Source organism: Engystomops pustulosus, chromosome 5 (assembly GCF_040894005.1).
Source record: "Engystomops pustulosus chromosome 5, aEngPut4.maternal, whole genome shotgun sequence".
NCBI lineage: Eukaryota > Metazoa > Chordata > Amphibia > Anura > Leptodactylidae > Engystomops > Engystomops pustulosus.
In genome coordinates this window covers 179,677,996-179,698,147 of record NC_092415.1, presented here as the reverse complement: position 1 = coordinate 179,698,147, position 20,152 = coordinate 179,677,996, and the positions used below count along the sequence as shown (strand labels likewise).

At 45.9% G+C, this 20,152-nt stretch overlaps 1 protein-coding gene across 3 annotated transcripts in view; it reads right to left on the bottom strand.

The window, feature by feature from the left end:
- RBM33 (RNA binding motif protein 33) overlaps nt 1-20,152 on the bottom strand; it is a 65,993-nt gene that overhangs the window by 17,418 nt on the left and 28,423 nt on the right. For all 3 annotated transcript variants that reach the window (XM_072153948.1, XM_072153949.1, XM_072153947.1), the window contains exons 11-15: nt 14,053-14,191; nt 12,450-13,177; nt 12,170-12,340; nt 11,802-12,053; nt 7,293-7,943 (exon numbers count right to left, since the gene is read on the bottom strand). In XM_072153948.1, coding sequence (XP_072010049.1) covers nt 7,293-7,943; nt 11,802-12,053; nt 12,170-12,340; nt 12,450-13,177; nt 14,053-14,191 — 1,941 coding nt within the window. The remainder of the gene's footprint in view (nt 1-7,292; nt 7,944-11,801; nt 12,054-12,169; nt 12,341-12,449; nt 13,178-14,052; nt 14,192-20,152) is intronic.

Here is a 20,152-nt window from a genome sequence, read left to right as displayed (position 1 = left end):
GCTCATCATTGTGTGCTCCTACAGGAAGATTGTGACTAGCCTACAATTTCTCATTGCATGTAGGAGTATGGAATAAGTAGCAGAAGCCGGCAGTAATAGATTTACACAAAGTGTAGCCCCAGCTGTGTGAGCACTAAGGGGTAACATGTGAAGAAAGTGGGGCGACTGTATTAATACTGCCTGCAGTGATGCAGGACCAGCCAGTACTTCATTTAAATATTTACCTGCCTTGCACAGATTTCAGCCATAACCTGCACCAGTATCCTGTGTGTGTGGGGAGGGGGTGGCTGTAGAGAAGCGAGGCTGGGAAATATACAAATAGGTTTTCGTACATCCGACAAGTAAAAACGCGCCTCTTTTGCTAGCTTGTAACACAGCTCCCATATACCATCAAGCATGACTTTCAGGAAGCCTAAGGCCATGATGTGGCCTTAATTGGCAAACTCTCTGTAAGGAAATCTCTTTACTCCTGGAGAGAGAGGCTGCAGCTTGAGGTGCAGAGAGCGAGACACAGAAAAATTACAGAAATACAGAATTACAGACTAGGATTGAGGGATTGTCCGGAAACAGGGGAGCGCTTTTACCAAACTACTCTTTGCAGAAGCCTTCTGAATCCACAGAACTGCACAGACACAAAGCTCTCCTGCTAACTACATAGAGTAGCATCAAATAACCTCACACAGTAGATTGAGCAGAAGCCCCTCCGCTCCACTTAAAAAATAAGTATTGAGCTAAATGTAGACATGCATACAGGAAGGGAAGACAGCTACTGCTGTGCCAGGCCAAACGGAGGTTAGCAAAGACATAAGTAACGCAATAGGCAAAGTTGACCTACATCACAAGAGCTATTGATAAAAAAAAAAGATAACCAGAGCAACAATTAAAGGTCTTTTTCCCCCCAAGAGTATTAAAAAAAACATGAGTTTAGAAAGGACAATTCTTTTCTAACCAATCACATGCAGATTCCAATCAGACACTCCCATTTGCTGGTCCAGTATCAATATACAGGAAGTGCCCTTTCTGCCAACGACCGGATGCCATAGGTAGATTATCTATTCAGGGCTCATAGGCCATTACAGGCGGTCCCCTACTTAAGGACACCCGACTTACAGATGACGCCTAGTTACAGACGGACCCCCTCTGCGACCTCTGGTAAAGCTCTCTGGATGCTTCACTATTATCCAAGCTGTATAGCGGCAATGATGTAAAGTGTCTGTAATGAAGCTTTATTGATAATCCTTGGTCCAATTACAGCAAAAAAAAAAAAAAAATTGAAAAATCCAATTGTCACTGGGGCAAAAAATGTTTTTTGTGTGGATCTACAATTATGTAATATACAGTTCAGACTTGCATACAAATTCAACTTGAGTACAAACCCGGGGACTGCCTATATATTAGCTGCAGCGTCAATCTCGATTTTCCAATCTACATTTGTGAAAACCATCCCAACCACAAAACAATCCAAAAACCCCAACGCAACACAAAACTAACAACTTTTGGGGAATAACCTTAAGGACTTGCTATGATTTTTTTTTTGATTTTTTTTTTAGGGCAGAACGTTTTTTTTTAAATGGAAAATATGAAAGCCAAATCTGTACACCCCCAAACCATGAAGCGATCAGCAGTGAAAAGAGCGGCGGCTGGCACACAAAAGCGGCGGGAGGAATAAAGAGCCGTCCTCCGTGTGATGGGAAAAAATAAAGATGTTTTCAATAGCTCATAGCAGAGCGCGTCTACGATGAAGATGAAGAGCGCGGCCGAGCCTTCAGCCGCTGTGCTAAGTGTTTGGATACAAAGTGCTGCTGCTGTCAGCTTCCTGCAATTTGACAGATCAAATCTTATTTTCCCGGAGAAGAGATACTGCCGACATACATCCAGAGCCGAGCAAATTGATTAATCCCCCTCAACAGAAATCACATCTCTTGATTACAAGTAGGAGACGTTAAGCGCCATTATTCTGAAGTGACAACACTTGACAAATTCCCAAACCGCGTCGCTCAGCCCATTGTCGCCGGCATTAACCCCGATGAAAAATTAATTTCCCTTATCTTCTTCTAAGCCCCAAAATCCAAATCCTCCAAACAGTCTCCTCTTTCTATAAAGGTATTATAAAAACCTCACGGAAAAAAAAAAAAAAAAAAAGATTAATTGCATGTCTTCAGGTGACATTAAATTAATTTCGGTGCTGGTGAGTGCATATTGAGAGGACAGATAACATTGTCAGGATACACAGCAGGACACTGGAGCGTTGTCCCAGGGCAGCGGCGTCTGAATTGTGCTGTGATAAGGCCAATACCTCGCTGTCATTGGCGCCGTTACTGATCTTGGATCTTGCAAATCTGAACGACACAGACTTCTACCGGGTCTGACAATGCTGCGGCCCTGCAATAAACACGTTCCCCAACCAGTCAGCGAGATGAAATAGAAGATGGGAAACGGTTGCCAGCATGCGGTCTCTGAACAATATATTATAGAATTGCTCGACACTTCGCAGCGCCGTCAAGCGCACCTTTCAGGAAGCAGAACGTGAGGGGAGTCTGAAGGTGGGGGGGGGGGTGTAAAAATTTTTAAGATGCTGTAGTGATAGGAAAGTCATTTAAGTAGAAAAGGATGTAATAAATGGACAGCATGTGACAAGCGACAGCCAAAGAGAACTACAACATCAGACACAAAATACTCTATTAGGAAATTATGGCTTAAAGGGCTATTCCAGGAATAAGCATAATACATCTACAAATGGGTCCTTACATTGTAAGCTAATATTTAATTAAAAATGTTGCTCTCCTTGGCAGAAAAATGCTGTTGCCGTACACAATGAAGAATTAAAATGCTACTGGCCCTTTAATCGGTCCATTTATTTTCTCTGAGTGGGGGAGACACAGGACAGAAATGGCCGCTGGTCACATGTCCACATCACATGTCCTGCAGCTGCCTGGGAAGGTCATGTGATCACCACCATGTTTGGCTGTAGTCGGTTGGTTGCAGTGCATCCAGTATGGCCGGTGTTGAGGTGAGACATCATCTGAGTGGGGTAATGTGCAGTGATGGCAGTTACACATCATTACTATGGTAACGCAGCAGGACAGTCCGCTACATCAGCACTGGGAGCCGAGCATAAGAGGGAGGAGGAGCTACTGAGAACTATGGAGTCATGGGAGATTTTGATTCCAGTGGCGGCCATCTTGGCGATCGCTCCACCTATTTTAGAACGCCCATAACATTCTGTGAATCATAAAATCAAACTATTTAAGTTCCACTTTGTGACTAATGATATCAAGTTTTAGTTTTTTCATTTATTTATATCATTGTGGGTTTTTGGTATCAGACTTTCATTTTCCCCTTAAATGGGTGGGAGGGTTGTTCCTGTTCAGAAACTCATCAGTAGGGGTGAGGGGGCAAACCTCCTTAGCTGGCAACAACCACTTAAATGGAACCTGTCACCACCTGAAGACGGGATGCAGAAGCTTATTACACCTGCCTTTCCTAAGCATTTGCATTACAGTATAATTGTGTGTTATAATCACCTTGCACCCTGACAAAATCCTGGGGTAGTCCCAGGGGATGGACTTTGGTTTGGATGCATTTCAAAAAAACATGTGCCTTGTCTGTGTTACTCACTCCTCAGAGCTTAGCCCCCGCCTTTGAGGTCCTGTACAGCTCCACCTCCTGCTCTCCTGCTCCTTCTCAGAGGTCACACCCTGGCAGCCTGACATCAGTGGCGGAGAGACAAGCTGTACAGGAACCCAAAGATGCAGCCTGCAGCTCAGACAAGTCATATGTTTTTGAAATGCATCCAAACCAAAGCCCTTGCCCCTGTGACTACCCCAGGATTTTGTCAGGATGCAAGAGTAAGTTATAACACACAATTATATTGTAATGCAATTGCTTACAAAAGGCAGAGAGGCATTTTTCCACTACAGGGCTTTTACAATCTGTCTTTAGTGAAAATGAGGTCCCTGGTGACAAATTCCATATATATATATATATATTATAATTGGGTTTTTTTTTTTTTTCAGGAGCCCTATCCTCCCCAGGATACTTAAACCCTAGCGCAATGATGGCAAACCTTTTAGAGAAAGAGTGCCCAAAATGGGACCCAAAACACACTAGCTTTTACCAAAGTGCCCACACGGCAATTTAGGCAGTAACAAACTTAATGTTACTACAATTTTTGAGCTCAAATATGACCCTGCCCACACCTTTTCACTCTTCAGACAGGACCAAGCAGCACAATATGGGTCACTTTAAAACAGCAGGGCACTACTTGGACTGCCTGAAACTGCAGGAAGATGCCATGTCTGGCAAACTCTGTGCCTGGGAGACAGCCGTGTGCCCACAGAGAGGCCTCCGAGTGCCATCTCTGGCACCAGTGCCATAGGTTCGCCACCACTGCCCTACTGGGTCTGATAGTTTATACAATATACTACAATATAACCTCTGGCAGACTGTAATGGAGAATGCTGAAGCCGCCTATGGGCTCATAGCTGTCATGACAAGTGATCGGCGCCCCCCCTCCTTTACTACATCATTCGCAGTGCCAATCATCAGCCAAGATGGCGCCATCTACATAGGGTGCTGATTAGGTTCCAGCAGTGATGGTGGTCACCTCTGCCCATGAGTGGACCGGTCATCGAGGTGTTAAAACTGGAAACCCCCTTAAAAAGAAAACCTTTAATTGTCACATGTATTATCCAATGCCTTGATACTTGTATAATAACCTACTGACAGGGGTCCAGGAGTAATACAACAGAAAGAGCACAAAACTACAAAGACGCCATAAAATTTAAAAGGAATAATTTTTTTTTTTTTTTTTACCAGGATCATGGAGGAGTCAGTGGATGAAAGCTAAATCTGGTACATAGCGGGCAGTAGCAGAGTATATACCACTGTAAGCAGATGGTAAAGGGGGAGAGACTTGATTAAATAGCAAAATTAATATTAAACAGAAAAAAAAATGCTTCCTAAAACCGAGCAGCCGACATAATGCGGCAAATGGCCTTTCCATTCGGAGAATGAGCTTATTCATGCAAGGGTAATGTATTAATCTCAGGGACAGATTTATGCCCAGTGGCCTTAAGGAAGAATCTCTGTGGGGGTTTCCTTTTGTCTGCAGCCCAAATTTTCGGCAATAATAATAATCAGAAATGTGACTCCAGGAAGTGATTGATTAATAGTCGCTCTAAGAAATCGGATTCTAAGTATCTACATGGAGATTCTCACCACTGCTGCCATCTCCCAATTCTGGAACTTGTCCTATGGGGTTAAATATCTTAGAAAACATACGGGTGATCAATCTTTAGTGTAAGGAGTGCGGTGACATCCTCGAGAGGTGGGCACAATTAAATCGCCATCCGTCTGCCAAAAAGGCTTTCCTACTCGCTCCCCGCTGTCGTCTGTCACTCTCCCTCACATTCAATTGGCTGATGAGCTTTTGGAGCATCACTGATATGCACAAAGTGTGGGGGCATCTGTGCGCTTATATTTTACTGATAAGTCTACAGAAAAGCGCTAAAAAAAGAAGGGGAAGAGTTTCCCGTATCGGTAACAAGCAGATTGATTGTATTTTCCGATAACCCTTAAAATGGTAGAAAACAGAGACGTATCTACGAATATCCAGAAGAGGAGTCAATGTGAAGCTTCATACTGAGCGTCTAGTCTCATTAATGTCCTACAAAGTGGAGATTTTTGAAAATGCTATAGAAAAGGATAATAAATATACCGTATTTTCCGGGCCATTAGGCGCACCGGAATATAAGGCGCAACAGTCCGATGTAATATGTAATATTATGTAATAATTCCATATATAAGGCGCATCGGACTATAAGGCGCAGGGTCGGGGGCGGAGCGGAGACCCGACGGGACGCGACGCCGAGAAGAGACGCGGAACGCGGGGAAGGTGAGCGGGGAAGGTGAGGGGGAGAATAGCATACTTACATAGGTCCCCGCTACCGGAGACAGCAGATCTCCAGCAGGAACTGCAGACCACGCGGCAGAAGTTGTTCGTGCCGCGTGGTCTGCAGTTCCCGCTGGAGATCTGCTGTCTCCGGTAGCGGGGACCTATGTAAGTAGGGTCCGCTGCCCTCATATAGGGCGCACCGGACTATAAGGCGCACTTTGGATTTCCAAGGAAATCCAAGGCTTTTAAGTGCGCCTTATAGTCCGGAAAATACGGTATATAATTTGTACCTACACACACACACACACACACGTACTAATCTTATCCTATAGTCCTATAGTACACTGCAGTGCCCATATAGTCTAGGATGCAGAGTAAGGATGCTACATCCTTAAAGGGATTGTCCACTTTCAACAGATATTTGTGAAATGAAAAGACAATTTTCCTTTATGCATTGATTCCCCAATGTTATTTAGATCTATGCTTTCTGTCATTCTATAGAAAGCTTAATTGTTTACTTCCTTGCAGATAAAACCCAGTCCCAGGTCATGTGACATCACACAGATGCACGGCTCATTATATCCCTGGTCATGTGTCACGGTGGCACGGGTCGCTATATTGCGGGTCATGTGATGTCACACAGGGGCAAGGCTAGTTATATTGCGGGTCATGTGATGCAGGGGGGGGGCATGTGATATAAAGTGTGACATCACATGACCAGGGATGTAATAGGGGTTGATCTTTGTCCACAGGAAGTAAACAACGAAGCTTCCTATAAAATGACAGCAAGCAGAGATCTAGAAACCGCAAGCGATTGATGCATGAAGGGAAATTGTACAAATTTACATTAACATCAATTATTAGTTGAAAGTGGACAAGCCCTTTAAGCATTTAGGTCCATCCTTTTCAGCCTAAACCTAAAAATAAAGCATCACAGGAACCACAGCAGAGGTTAGATGAAAAGTCACATTTAAATTTAAGTTCTTCATCAGAGCCTGGCAGATCGATAATACAGTTGATCCTCATTAGTAATATTAATTTCCTTTACCATGTATACAACATTAGGCCTAATGCACAAGAACATAGTTATCTGGTAATTCAACAGATAGCAGCCGGACACATTCACCTATGGCAATCTGTGTGTGAGCTGACCGAGTCACAACAGATCCCATTTCTGCCTGTGTTTGCGGCTTGGGTCTTTATTTCGGTCATTAGTTTGAGCTGACTGCACATGTGGGATGAAGTGGCGTGGTTCTATTTGTGTGCATGTGGCCTTAGAGAGACCTTACCTTCCACTTACAACTCCTACTTTATACTAAACCCAATTGTAACCAGTTGTGAATTTTGCATGCGATACTAGTTATTTAGAAAAATAAAATAAACTTTTTGGACTCACCCCTCCAGTTAACTTAATTACACGAACTTTTGGGGCCAGATGCCCTTGGTCGCTACCGCTGCTATTTGACCTCTGCATGACCGTCCTCTTTGCACCCAAGGTTCTTTGTTCCTGTGGCCTCCCCTGAATCGGAGCTACTTTCATAGTCTGTTGTTGCCCAAAGGGGGGAGCAGACCCGGCGGGGTGTACCGTTTGCACTGTAACCAACTGATTCTCCATTGCGGCCCGATTCTGCTGCTTTATTGCTTTCTTCTGCATCGCCTGTGACGATCCGCTGGGTCCCGCACTCTGTAGAAGGGGGATTTTCTGCGGCGTCAAAATTGCCAACGATTCAGGCTTCTTTGCTACCAGTCTGTTTTTAATGTTCGGCCGGTTGGGGTCGCTCACGTGAGTCATTATGGGACTGCTGTTATTTTCCACTTTTACTGTAGGTTTCTCAACCTCCGCAGGGGCCTGTTGCTGCTGCAGTGGTGGTGGTGCTGTGCTTTGTGGTTGCTGCTGCTGTGAAAGCCGCTCAAGCAGTTCTTTCTTCCTGGCACCAGCCTGCTGTTGCCGCCGCAGCTCCTTTTGCCTTAAAATCTCTTCTCTTAAGCGCTTCTGTTCTTCGATCTTTAAGCGGTATTTCCTAGTCTCTTCATCTTCTTCTGGGAACTATGGAAATAAAACACACATAATAATTACGGACATGGCCACCCATCCTCAGATATGCCGCCATCATCAGTCTCATTTGTCAGTTCACACACGCACAGAAATGGTCTAGAAATACGGGATGAAACAAGTATGGAGATACCGGAGCGCCCTGCTGTCACATCGCTTTATCTCCTTCCCTCCTGACAAACTAACAAAGGTAGTGAGGTAAATGACCTGAAAAGGTTTCATTAGAACTATTGATTTTTTCCTTACAGAATTTTACAGCATGATCTCCAAGTCATTTGTCACACAATAATTGCTTATAATGAACAGCACAAGTCGAGAGGTTGACCTTGAACTCGGGCAACCTTCTCAAGAAGCAAAATCGTGTCGATTGCAAAGCTGGAATATTAAATGGTATACGGCAAAGACTTATTATTCTGTGTCCATGTCTCCTGTGGAGGGAAATAATCAGCAGTAAATAACCTTTGCTCGCTCTGTGCTCTCTAATAAGAAACCGAATGCACTGAGAGTTTATTAGAGGACAAGCGGACGGGGTCTCCTACTCGGAAATCGGCAAAGGACACAAGGCCCCTTCTGATAGTCTCTAAGGAATAAGAGGACAAAGCAATGGACACATCACTGGACACCGCAGTCATTTAAAGTGGCTTGTGGGGGACTACGATAGTGACGGGCCGTTCTTGGCATCTCTGCATACTAAGTACAGTGTTGTACAACGCAAAGCGGTTTTCTTTTATACTGCAACTCAGTCCTATTAATTAAAATCTGCTAAAATGTGTCACGTAACCCGTGCGCATGACATCATTGTCTTGAGAGGTGGAAGCAGGGTCCAAATCTGATAACCAATCCAGAAGGCCCCCGATTGGTTGATGCAGAGCTATTCTAAAGATCAATCCAAATATCAAAGAGCTGAATTAAAAGTTGCCCTGTGAATCAGCAGACTAGTGCAGAGTCAGTAGACGAGATCCACCAGCTAAAGGAAATCGATAATTAAAATAAAAAAAAAAAAATTATAAACCAGGGACAGTTACTCATAGATCTGGGCACAGAGCCTGTGGTAACAGTCTTATATTTGTTATACATGGACTCCTTCCTTCTAAAATCAACTTTTAAAAGTCTCCCCGTCGGCTTCCTCAGCACCTCCCCCTTCCTCTGCCTGATGTATTCTCATTCCCCCAGAGGAAGTTTCAACAGTGAGTGTGTGTGGATGCTTCTACACACTAAGAGCCTGTGAAACAGCAGCACAGAGGTAACGCCCTCATAGCTCTTCGGGGTCATTATCATCTTATCTTATTAATATAAGATTATTACCACAGTCACAGTTCCTGGAACTACAGTGGCTTGCGGAAGTATTTGGCCCCTTTGAACTTTTCTACCCTTTGTCACATTTCAAGCTTCAAATACAAGATATAAAAACATATTAATATCATTGGCTATTTTAAAGTATTGTAAAGAAAAAAAAAAAATAATAATAATAATTTGAAAAGTGGGTTGTGCAATATTATTCGGCCCCTTTACTTTCAGTGCAGCAAACTCCCTCCAGAAGTTCAGTGAGGATCTCTGAATAATCCAATGGAGCACATTTACTTACCTGGTCCTGTCGCGATCCGGCGGCGCATTCTCTGGCGATTCACTAAGGTTGTGCGCCCGAAGTCCACCAGGTGTCGCTGCTGCGCCGAGGTCCGCCGGAGTTCACCATCCTATTCTGGGCGCATGCAAGTGTGTGTCAAGCGACACTTTTTTTTCAAATAGCACGATTTTTCCTTATCCATTGGGTTTTCCGACCACCACGCCCCCCAGTTTTTCATCGCATGCAAGCTGGTGCCAATGCGTCACAATACAATCACGTGCGCGATCCAGGGCAATCCGGCGGAAAACGGTAAAAATCAGAAAACCCCGCGGAAAACCGCGATTCGGACCCTTGGTAAATGTGTCCCAATGTTGTCCTAAATGACTGATGATGATAAATCTAATCCACCTGTGTGTAATCAGGTCCCTGTATAAATCCACCAGCTCTGTCAGAGTGTCTGGGTGCGTTCACACGTGGCATTTTGGAAGCGGCAAAACGTGTGCTCCGAATCACATGCGGCAGAAAGCATGCGTTTTCAAATGTTTTGCTACTCTGGAAGCGCTTTTCTTCATTGCTGTAAGTGTGGGCAGATGTGTAAATGTTTACATAGCTGCTTACACTTACATCAATGAAGAAAAACGCTTCCAGAGCAGCCAAACGGATTGTCACATTTAAAAACGTATGCGTTCTGATGCATCCAAAATGGCACGTGTGATCACACCTTGAGGGTTCTGCATCATGAAGACCAAGGAACACACCAGGAAGATCTGCAATACTTTTGTGTAAAAGTTTAAAGCCGGATTTGGATACAAAAAGATTTCACAAACTGTAAAGGAGCCGTGTGCAAGTGTCATGTAGTAATGGAAGGAGCATCAGATCCTGCAAATCTACCAAGACCTGGCCATCCCGCTAATCTTTCATCTCATACAAGGAGAAGACTGGTCAAAGATGCAGCCAAGAGACCCATGATCCCTCTGGATGATCTGCAGAGATCTACAGCTGAGGGGGGAAGAGTCTGTCCATAGGACAACAATCAGTCGTACACTGCACAAATCTGCCCTTTATAGAAGAGTGGTAAGAAGAAAGCCATTTCTCCAAAATATCCATAAAAAGTCTTGTTTAAAGTTTGCCACAAGCTACCAGGGAGACACCAAACATGTGGAAGAAGGTGCTCTGGTCAAACCAAAATCAAACTTTTTGGCCACAATAACAAACAATATGTTTGGCATAAAAACAACACAGCTCATCCCCCTGAACACCCCATCCCCACTGTTACACATGGTGGGGGCAGCATCAGGGTTTGGGCTTTTCTTGAGCAGGGACAGGGAATTGATGGGAAGATGGATGGAGCCAAATACAGGACCATTCTGGAAGCAAACCTGTGGGAGTCTGCAAAAGACCTGACACTGGGATGGAGATTTATCTTCCAACAACACAATGATCCCAAACATAAAGCAAAATCTAAAATGGAAGGTTCACAAATAACCATATCTAGGTGTTAGAACGGCCAAGTCACAGTCCAGACCTGAATCCAATGGAGAATCTGTGGAAAGAGCTGAAGGGTGCGGGTCACAAGTTCAGTTTCTCAGATGCAGTTTTTGAAGCCAAAAGTAGGTGTGGATCATAACGGGTGACACAAATAATTAAATGGTGCTCCTCCTCCTCCCACTTTTACTCCACTTCAGGTTTGGGCATCAAAAACTGTATCTGAAAAACTGAACATGTGAAAGCACCCGAAAACTCCTGTTCACAAACGCTTCATCCAACCTCACTGAGCTCCGGTTGCTTACAAAGGAAGAATGGGCGAGAATTTCAGTCTCTCCATGTGCAAAACTGATAGAGACCTGACACCCCAAATCACAGCAAAAGGTGACGCTACAAAGTATTAACTTAAGGGGACAAATAATATTGCAGGACCCACTTATCAGTTTATCATTTTTTACAAAAGTTTAAAACATCCAATAAATTTACTTCACAATTGTGCCCCACTTGATAAATCTTAACCCAAAAATTACAATTTTATATATTTATGTTTGAAGCCTGAAATGTGGCAAAAGAGAGAAAAGTTTAAGGGGACCCGAATACTTTTGCAAGGCAGTGGATGAGTAAGTGCCCCTGGTTTATCATGATATGCTTTCTCTGAAGCCTCACATGACCATTAGCAGACAGCACCAATCTGCTAGCTGGAAGTGCATCTATATTCTCCATACATAGTCAGGGAGGCTGCTTAGTTATAACCTAAATAATTATTATATACTGATCAGAGTTTCTGTACAGTCCATTGTTACCTGCTCTTCAGCCTTAGGCTCCTGCTTCACTGGGCCCACATCACTCGGAGGTTTGTTTGCTTGTGTATTGCTCGGAGCTTCTAGCTTTATCTGCTGTGTTGTGGTTCCCAGAGGCTTAACCTGAGCAGATCTCCTCCTGTTCGCTTCTCCAGCAGAGTTTGTGGTTGCAATAGGCAACTCCCTCAAGTTGCTATTTCTTTGATGCGGTGTCTGTGGATTATGAGGCCTTGTCATGTTTTGACCTGGAGCATTCTGTAAAATAAAAAAATACACCCAATTTAATGCTTTTTAAATGTACTAAGAGTATAAGGATGAAGGGTTTTCAACATTCAGACATTACACAACATATAAATGGGGACAACACGCACCTGTCTTGGCTTTATAGGACCGTGTCTTTGCTGTCCTGGCATTCTATGTAGAGGTGTCTGAGGAGTTTGGCCTCTAAATGGAGGTGGCTGTTGGGTTGAGGATGGAGGCTTTGGTGGCCCCCCGTGGTGGTGAGGTTGATGTAATTGCTGCATTGGAGGTTGCATATGGCCCTGAAAACAAATTGTACATATAAATCTCAATATCTCTCATTGTTATGAAAAGAAAACTATTAGACATATCCAATTCAAGAATTTTGGGTTCATGGAAATCTGTACAAACCTGCATATTGGCCTGGGAATGTGGCATAAATGGTTGTCCTGGGCCTGATGGAAACTGCTGCCTTGGTGGCGGAAAAGGTCTTATGTTGCCTGAAGGTTGGTTGAAAGGAGGCATTCCCAATGGAGTTGGAGATGGCAAGTTCATGCGAACAGGGCGCTCACGAGAAAATCCTGGGGTGTTGAATCCTGGCTGAGGTCCATGGCCAGGCTGGGGGAAGTTTGGTTGATGACCAGTTCCTGGCTGGTTAAACCCAGGCTGTGGTCCAGGGTTTAACTGGTTAAAGCCAGGCTGGTTAAGTCCTGGTGGGTTGAATGGAGGCTGAGGTCCAGATTGATTAAACCCCGACTGAGGTCCTGGTTGGTTAAAATTAGGCTGGCTAAAGCCTGGTTGGTTCCCTGAAGGAGTAAAGACGGGCTGAGGACCAGGCGGGTTAAAACCAGACTGAGGGCCTGGTTGGTTAAAGCCAGATGGGGGACCAGGCTGGTTAAAGCCTGGCTGGTTAAAGCCTCCTTGTGGCCCAGGAGGGGTAAATCCTGGCTGTGAACCGGGTGAATTGAAGGTGGACTGGGGCTGATTGAAGCGGGGTGGTTGGTTAAATCCCTGTCCAGGCGGATTGAAGGGAGGAACATTTTGGTTAGGAAGAGGGTGGTTGTTATTCATGAGGGGTGGAGGGGGCACAGGAGGAGGATTTCTTTGATCAAACATATGGTGGTTGGGAAAACGTGGATCTGCGTGGAGAAAGAAAACAAAACTGATAAATCCAAAATGTAACTTTTTCTTCAGTTTATAGCTTAACAAAAAGGAACACTGCCCCAATTGACAATCATGACCCATCAACAGGATAGGTAAAAATGTGATATTTCTGTAACCCCTACTGTGCACAACAAGACTGGCAAGAAGCTTAGTAGTGCAAATGTGATTATTGTGGATAGGTACCAAATGTGAAACTATCCCTATATATGGTACATCCTATGTAACCACTGTAAGGTGTACTGTGATTTACATCATCGTGCTGATGTGTCTCAGGCGGCTGTGCATGGCTTGTGACAAACAAAAAATTAAATCAATATCCCAGCACTTCCTTCTTTCATTTCCTTTGCCCAATGTTGTCTCATATTACATAGAAAACTAGTAGAAACACAATCTTCAGGCTCGTTCACTCGGCCAGTATGGGGGCAGTCAGTGATCTGATTGTATGATTTGCGGCCAAGTCAGTGGCCACTGGTCTGCCTATGGAAAGGGGAAGGGTGAAGGGCGCTCATCCCATACCACCTCCTCCCCCCGGCCATGTGTTTGCCAGGTCCATACGAGCACCTTGGCGTCAATGTACCCTTCTCAGCTCAGACTTGTTCCCCTCCTCACTTATCCTAAAAGACAACTAGCTTTCACTTTTGCAAAGTCTTCAACAGGGTGAAGAGAGTGTTGATCTTGCCCACTTGGCTAAACTTGGTCTCTAATCTAAGATGGAACAGAGCAGTAGACACTTTCCCCTCGTAAGTACCAGTGTTCTATAGATGTCATCACAAACTGGTCAACAAGAAGGGTCAACATTATTGCATCCTTATACTAGTGTTTCCTAAAACCCGGTCTTTGAGTTGTTTACCTCCCATGAAGAACGGCTCGCGCTCAGGCTGCGGTGGAGGCATGGGAGGTGGAGTACTTCTCCACGGTTCCTGCAATCTTGGCGGCTGATTGAAGTTCCCTGGCACGGGGCTTGAAGTGGGTGGAAATTCCGGCATGCCCTTTTAAAACAAGCAGCAACATTACATGAGGGTCAGAGGACAAGTAGACGAAATGGCAAAATTCTGAAAAACGACAAAAACCCGCAACTTCATTCAAAGTCGTCAACAACCGGATAATTTACTTTAAATGAGAAAAAAAAAAATTCAAGTCTTAAGAAACCGACAAATTCCTCATTAAGCGTGGCTTTAGGCACCATAATATCCCAACCATCCCACCACCTTAATAACAGGAGATAAGGTAGCCCTAATCCCTTTAGTGAATGATATTCTATTTTTCGGGCTCTTTTATCCCCTTAAATATCCATCTAGTTAAGAAATTAACATTCTCTCGCACACAATCACGACACAAATTAGACTTTACATTTCCACATCTCTTGTTAATTACATGATGCTATCAGCCCGGATCTATTCAGGGCCGGCAGATAACTTGGCCTAGCGCTGAAAAGAATGGAAACTTAGCATAAATTGCTTAGCACACGGCTAATCTTATAGAGAAAAGCAGAAAGAAAAGAAGGCAAATCTGAACAGCTATTATGAGACTTATCAGCTTGTGCGGGAAGGGTCACTTCTACTTTCATAGGACTAATTAAATGTGTTAAAGTCTTTGTAACTTAATGAATCTTTCAATAAATGACTTCCAACGTCTACAACATGTTTTCATTTATTAATTTTTTTTTGCCGTTCCATTAGAATTCTAATGATGGTTAAACAGGGTCAGGTAGACAATTGAGAGAGCGGCGCCTGGAGATTAATGACCAATATAGGCCGCCGCCGCGCACATCCAGTTCTGCGCTTCCGAGAATTAAAAACGCTTTGGTAAAAAAAAAAAAAAAAAAGTATTTGCTCTTTAACTTTGTGTGAACGAAGGGGCTGGAGCCCTTATGGGATCTATTAGCGGGGAAAACAGATGAGATAATGGGAATGTTCCTTTCCGTAGAAAAACCAAAACTGTGCCAATTTTTTAGAGATCCTTTCCGATAGTTGATCAAATATTTTTTTAGCTGAATATATCTTTGGGAGTCAACATACACATCTGAAATTTACCAATTCCACAGATTTTGAGGCGATTGGCTAGATGATACTTTTTCGGGGTTCTAGTGTTGAGACATACGCTAGCAGCGGAGGGTATAAGGCTCCCTGCACACAAGCGTTGTTTTAATGTATAGGACACATCCCCAAGTATTTCTATGGGCTCATACACACAGCTGTGGTTTCCACAGTCCTACATATATTACCTCCTGCACAAAACTCACAGCAGGTCCTATTCTCCTATCATTGGTGTGTGAGTGGACTTTATACACTGATGACACACAAACTGTAAACAACGGACCATGGGTTCCCTCAGGAAAGTGACTCGCTGTAGGGAATTCCTGATGGAAGGGGCGATATTGGAGCAGAATTTGTTTCAGCAAATTACTAGAGTCCCCTCATTCACCCCACCAACAGGAATTCTCTTCAGCAAGTCACACACAGCCAATGTCTCTCAGAATTCTCTTTAGCAAGTCACACACAGCCAATGCCTCTTTCAAGACCCCCTCCCTCAGGAATTCTCTTCAGCAAGCCACACATAGCCAATGTCTACAAATTCCCCCTACCTCAGAATTCTCTGCAGCAAGTCACACAGCCAATGCCTCTATCAAGCCCCCCTCCCTCAAGAATTCTCTTCTGCAAGTCACGCACATCTAATGTCTCTATGAACCCCCCTCCCTCAGAATTCTCTTCAGCAAGTCACACACAGCTAATGTTTCTCTTGACTCCCTAATTCCCCAAGAGGGGCCAGGATAAAAGTGTCAGTTAGGAGGCAGGGAAGTTTGACTGCATGCTGGAGTTCCCCCTGTACCATGAACGGAAGATTAGTAACAGAGAGCATCAATAAAAGTTTTAATTTGTTTGTTGCTTTGTTTAGAAAAAGAACGGTGGCTCTAACTCCAGGGAACCATGGAACCCGCTGGGGACAGTTTCCCTTTAATCCCTATCCCTAATCCCTTTTGAAATAAATGAAGGTCACATTTATCTGCTTAATATTTAGCCTGTAAGCTCTTATGAGCGGGGCCCTAATATTGTTTCATGGCACCATGTTACTCCTGATAATTATATTTAAGATGGAAAACTATTGGCAAACTCAGACTGTCATAATGATGGCCAGTGTTCCTTTCATGCCAATGTAGCCTATATAAGCCATAATATGCCTAGTCAGGACAAGCTTGTATAGGTCACTGACAAAGCATTTCCATCTTATCTGCAGGCGCCTGCGTGTAGCTCTCAGACCGCGTCATGGAGAATAAATACCTAGGTGAAGGAGTTGCTTAATGGAGGTATAGCTAAGATTTCATAGCCGGCTCATCTCGAGGAGCCCACAGCTGAAGGGAATTCATTGATATGATTAGATGTGATGGTATGATAATGTATGGTAATTGTAATTAATCAGCAAATGGAGGATGAGCAATGTTATGTAAGCTGCATCTCTTCTGCACGAGGCTGACAAGATGTGACAGCTGGAGGGTTCTGGCGTTGCATCTGCTCTCCGGCGCTTCTACATCAGAGATGACTACGGCGTTACTTCTCTAAGTGGCGTCATTATTAAGCCTTACAGTGCGTGTGAAGACAGTAGGTGTCCAAAGTCAAGACTTCATGTTGAATCCAATAAGGCTTTGTGTCTGATGTCCTTTATCGCTCTGCACATAGCCCGAGCTGGGGCAGCGCCTTCATTCAAGCGCAGAGGTCGCACTAACATTTGTCCAGAAGGGTAAAAATACTCCTCTCACCATTTTTGAGGAGTATTTTTACCCAAGGAGGAGTATGAAAATTTCGGTAAAACACCGCACACATAGCGCACGCACAACACTCCACTCCACTCCCACAGCACGCACAACACTCCACTCCCCTGCATTGTTGCTACCACTGCCTGGTCTGGGGGTCTGCGGCGTTTCCACCACTGCCTGGTCTAGGGGCCTGTGGCGTCCACCACTGCCTGGTCTAGGGGCCTGCTGTGTCCACCACTGCCTGGTCTGAGGCCTGTGACGTCCACCACCGCCTAGTCTAGGGGCCAGCACTCCACTCCACTCCCACAGCACGCACAACACTCCACAGCACGCACTACACTACACTCACACAGCACAACACTCCACTCCCACAGCACGCACAATACTCCACTCCACTCCCACAGCACGCACAACACTCCACTCCCACAGCACGCACAATACTCCACTCCACTCCCACAGCACGCACAATACTCCACTCCACTCCCACAGCACGCACAACACTCCACTCCCACAGCACGCACAATACTCCACTCCCACAGCACGCACAATACTCCACTCCACTCCCACAGCACGCACAACACTCCACTACACTCACACAGCACGCACAATACTCCACTACACTCACACAGCACGCACAACACTCCACTACACTCACACAGCACGCACAACACTCCACTCACACAGCACGCACAATACTCCACTACACTCACACAGCACGCACAATACTCCACTACACTCACACAGCACGCACAATACTCCACTCCACTCCCACAGCACGCACAACACTCCACTCCACTCACACAGCACGCACAACACTACACTCACACAGCACGCACTCCACTCACACAGCACGCACAACACTACACTACACTCACACAGCACGCACAACACTACACTCACACAGCACGCACAACACTACACTACACAGCACGCACAACACTACACTACACAGCACGCACAACACTACACTACACTACACTCACACAGCACGCACAACACTACACTCACACAGCACGCACAACACTACACTCACACAGCACGCACAACACTACACTCACACAGCACGCACAACACTACACTCACACAGCACGCACAACACTACACTCACACAGCACGCACAACACTACACTCACACAGCACGCACAACACTACACTACACTACACTCACACAGCACGCACAACACTACACTCACACAGCACGCACAACACTACACTCACACAGCACGCACAACACTACACTATACTACACTCACACAGCACGCACAACACTACACTCACACAGCACGCACAACACTCCACTCCCCTGCATTGTTGCTACCACTGCCTGGTCTGGGGGTCTGCGGCGTTTCCACCACTGCCTGGTCTAGGGGCCTGTGGCGTCCACCACTGCCTGGTCTAGGGGCCTGCGGTGTCCACCACTGCCTGGTCTGAGGCCTGTGACGTCCACCACCGCCTAGTCTAGGGGCCAGCACTCCACTCCACTCCCACAGAACGCACAACACTCCACTCCCACAGCACGCACAACACTCCACAGCACGCACAACACTCCACAGCACGCACAACACTCCACTCCACAGCACGCACTACACTACACTCACACAGCACAACACTCCACTCCCACAGCACGCACAACACTCCACTCCCACAGCACGCACAATACTCCACTCCACTCCCACAGCACGCACAACACTCCACTCCACTCCCATAGCACGCACAACACTCCACTCCATTCACACAGCACGCACAACACTCCACTCACACAGCACGCACAACACTCCACTCACACAGCACGCACAACACTCCACTCCCACAGCACGCACAACACTCCACTCCCACAGCACGCACAACACTCCACTCCCACAGCACGCACAACACTCCACTCCCACAGCACGCACAACACTCCACTCCCACAGCACGCACAACACTCCACTCCCACAGCACGCACAACACTCCACTCCACTCCCACAGCACGCACAACACTCCACTCCACTCCCACAGCACGCACTACACTACACTCACACAGCACGCACAACACTACACTCACACAGCACGCACAACACTACACTCACACAGCACGCACAACACTACACTCACACAGCACGCACAACACTACACTCACACAGCACGCACAACACTACACTCACACAGCACGCACAACACTACACTAAACAGCACGCACAACACTACACTAAACAGCACGCACAACACTACACTCCACTCACACAGCACGCACAACACTACACTCACACAGCACGCACTCCACTCACACAGCACGCACAACACTACACTACACTCACACAGCACGCACAACACTACACTCACACAGCACGCACAACACTACACTCACACAGCACGCACAACACTACACTCACACAGCACGCACAACACTCCACTCACACAGCACGCACAACACTCCACTCACACAGCACGCACAACACTCCACTCACACAGCACGCACAACACTACACTCACACAGCACGCACAACACTCCACTCACACAGCACGCACAACACTCCACTCACACAGCACGCACAACACTCCACTCACACAGCACGCACAACACTACACAACACTACACTCACACAGCACGCACAACACTACACTCACACAGCACGCACAACACTACACTCACACAGCACGCACAACACTACACTACACTCACACAGCACGCACAACACTACACTACACTCACACAGCACGCACTACACTACACTCACACAGCACGCACTACACTCCACTCCACTCCCACAGCACGCACAACACTCCACTCCACTCCCACAGCACGCACAACATTCTCCACTCCACTCCCACAGCACGCACAACATTCTCCACTCCACTCACACAGCACGCACAACACTCCACTCACACAGCACGCACAACACTCCACTCACACAGCACGCACAACACTCCACTCACACAGCACGCACAACACTCCACTCACACAGCACGCACAACACTCCACTCACACAGCACGCACAACACTCCACTCCACTCACACAGCACGCACAACACTCCACTCCACTCACACAGCACGCACAACACTACACTCACACAGCACGCACAACACTACACTCACAACACTACACTCACACGGCACTGCTCTTAAGTCCCGTCGGCATAACATTAACACGCAGGCAGCTGCGGGCAGGCAGAGATGGAGCAGGACGGGGAGCAGCAGCCCCGCTGTCCACATGTCTCC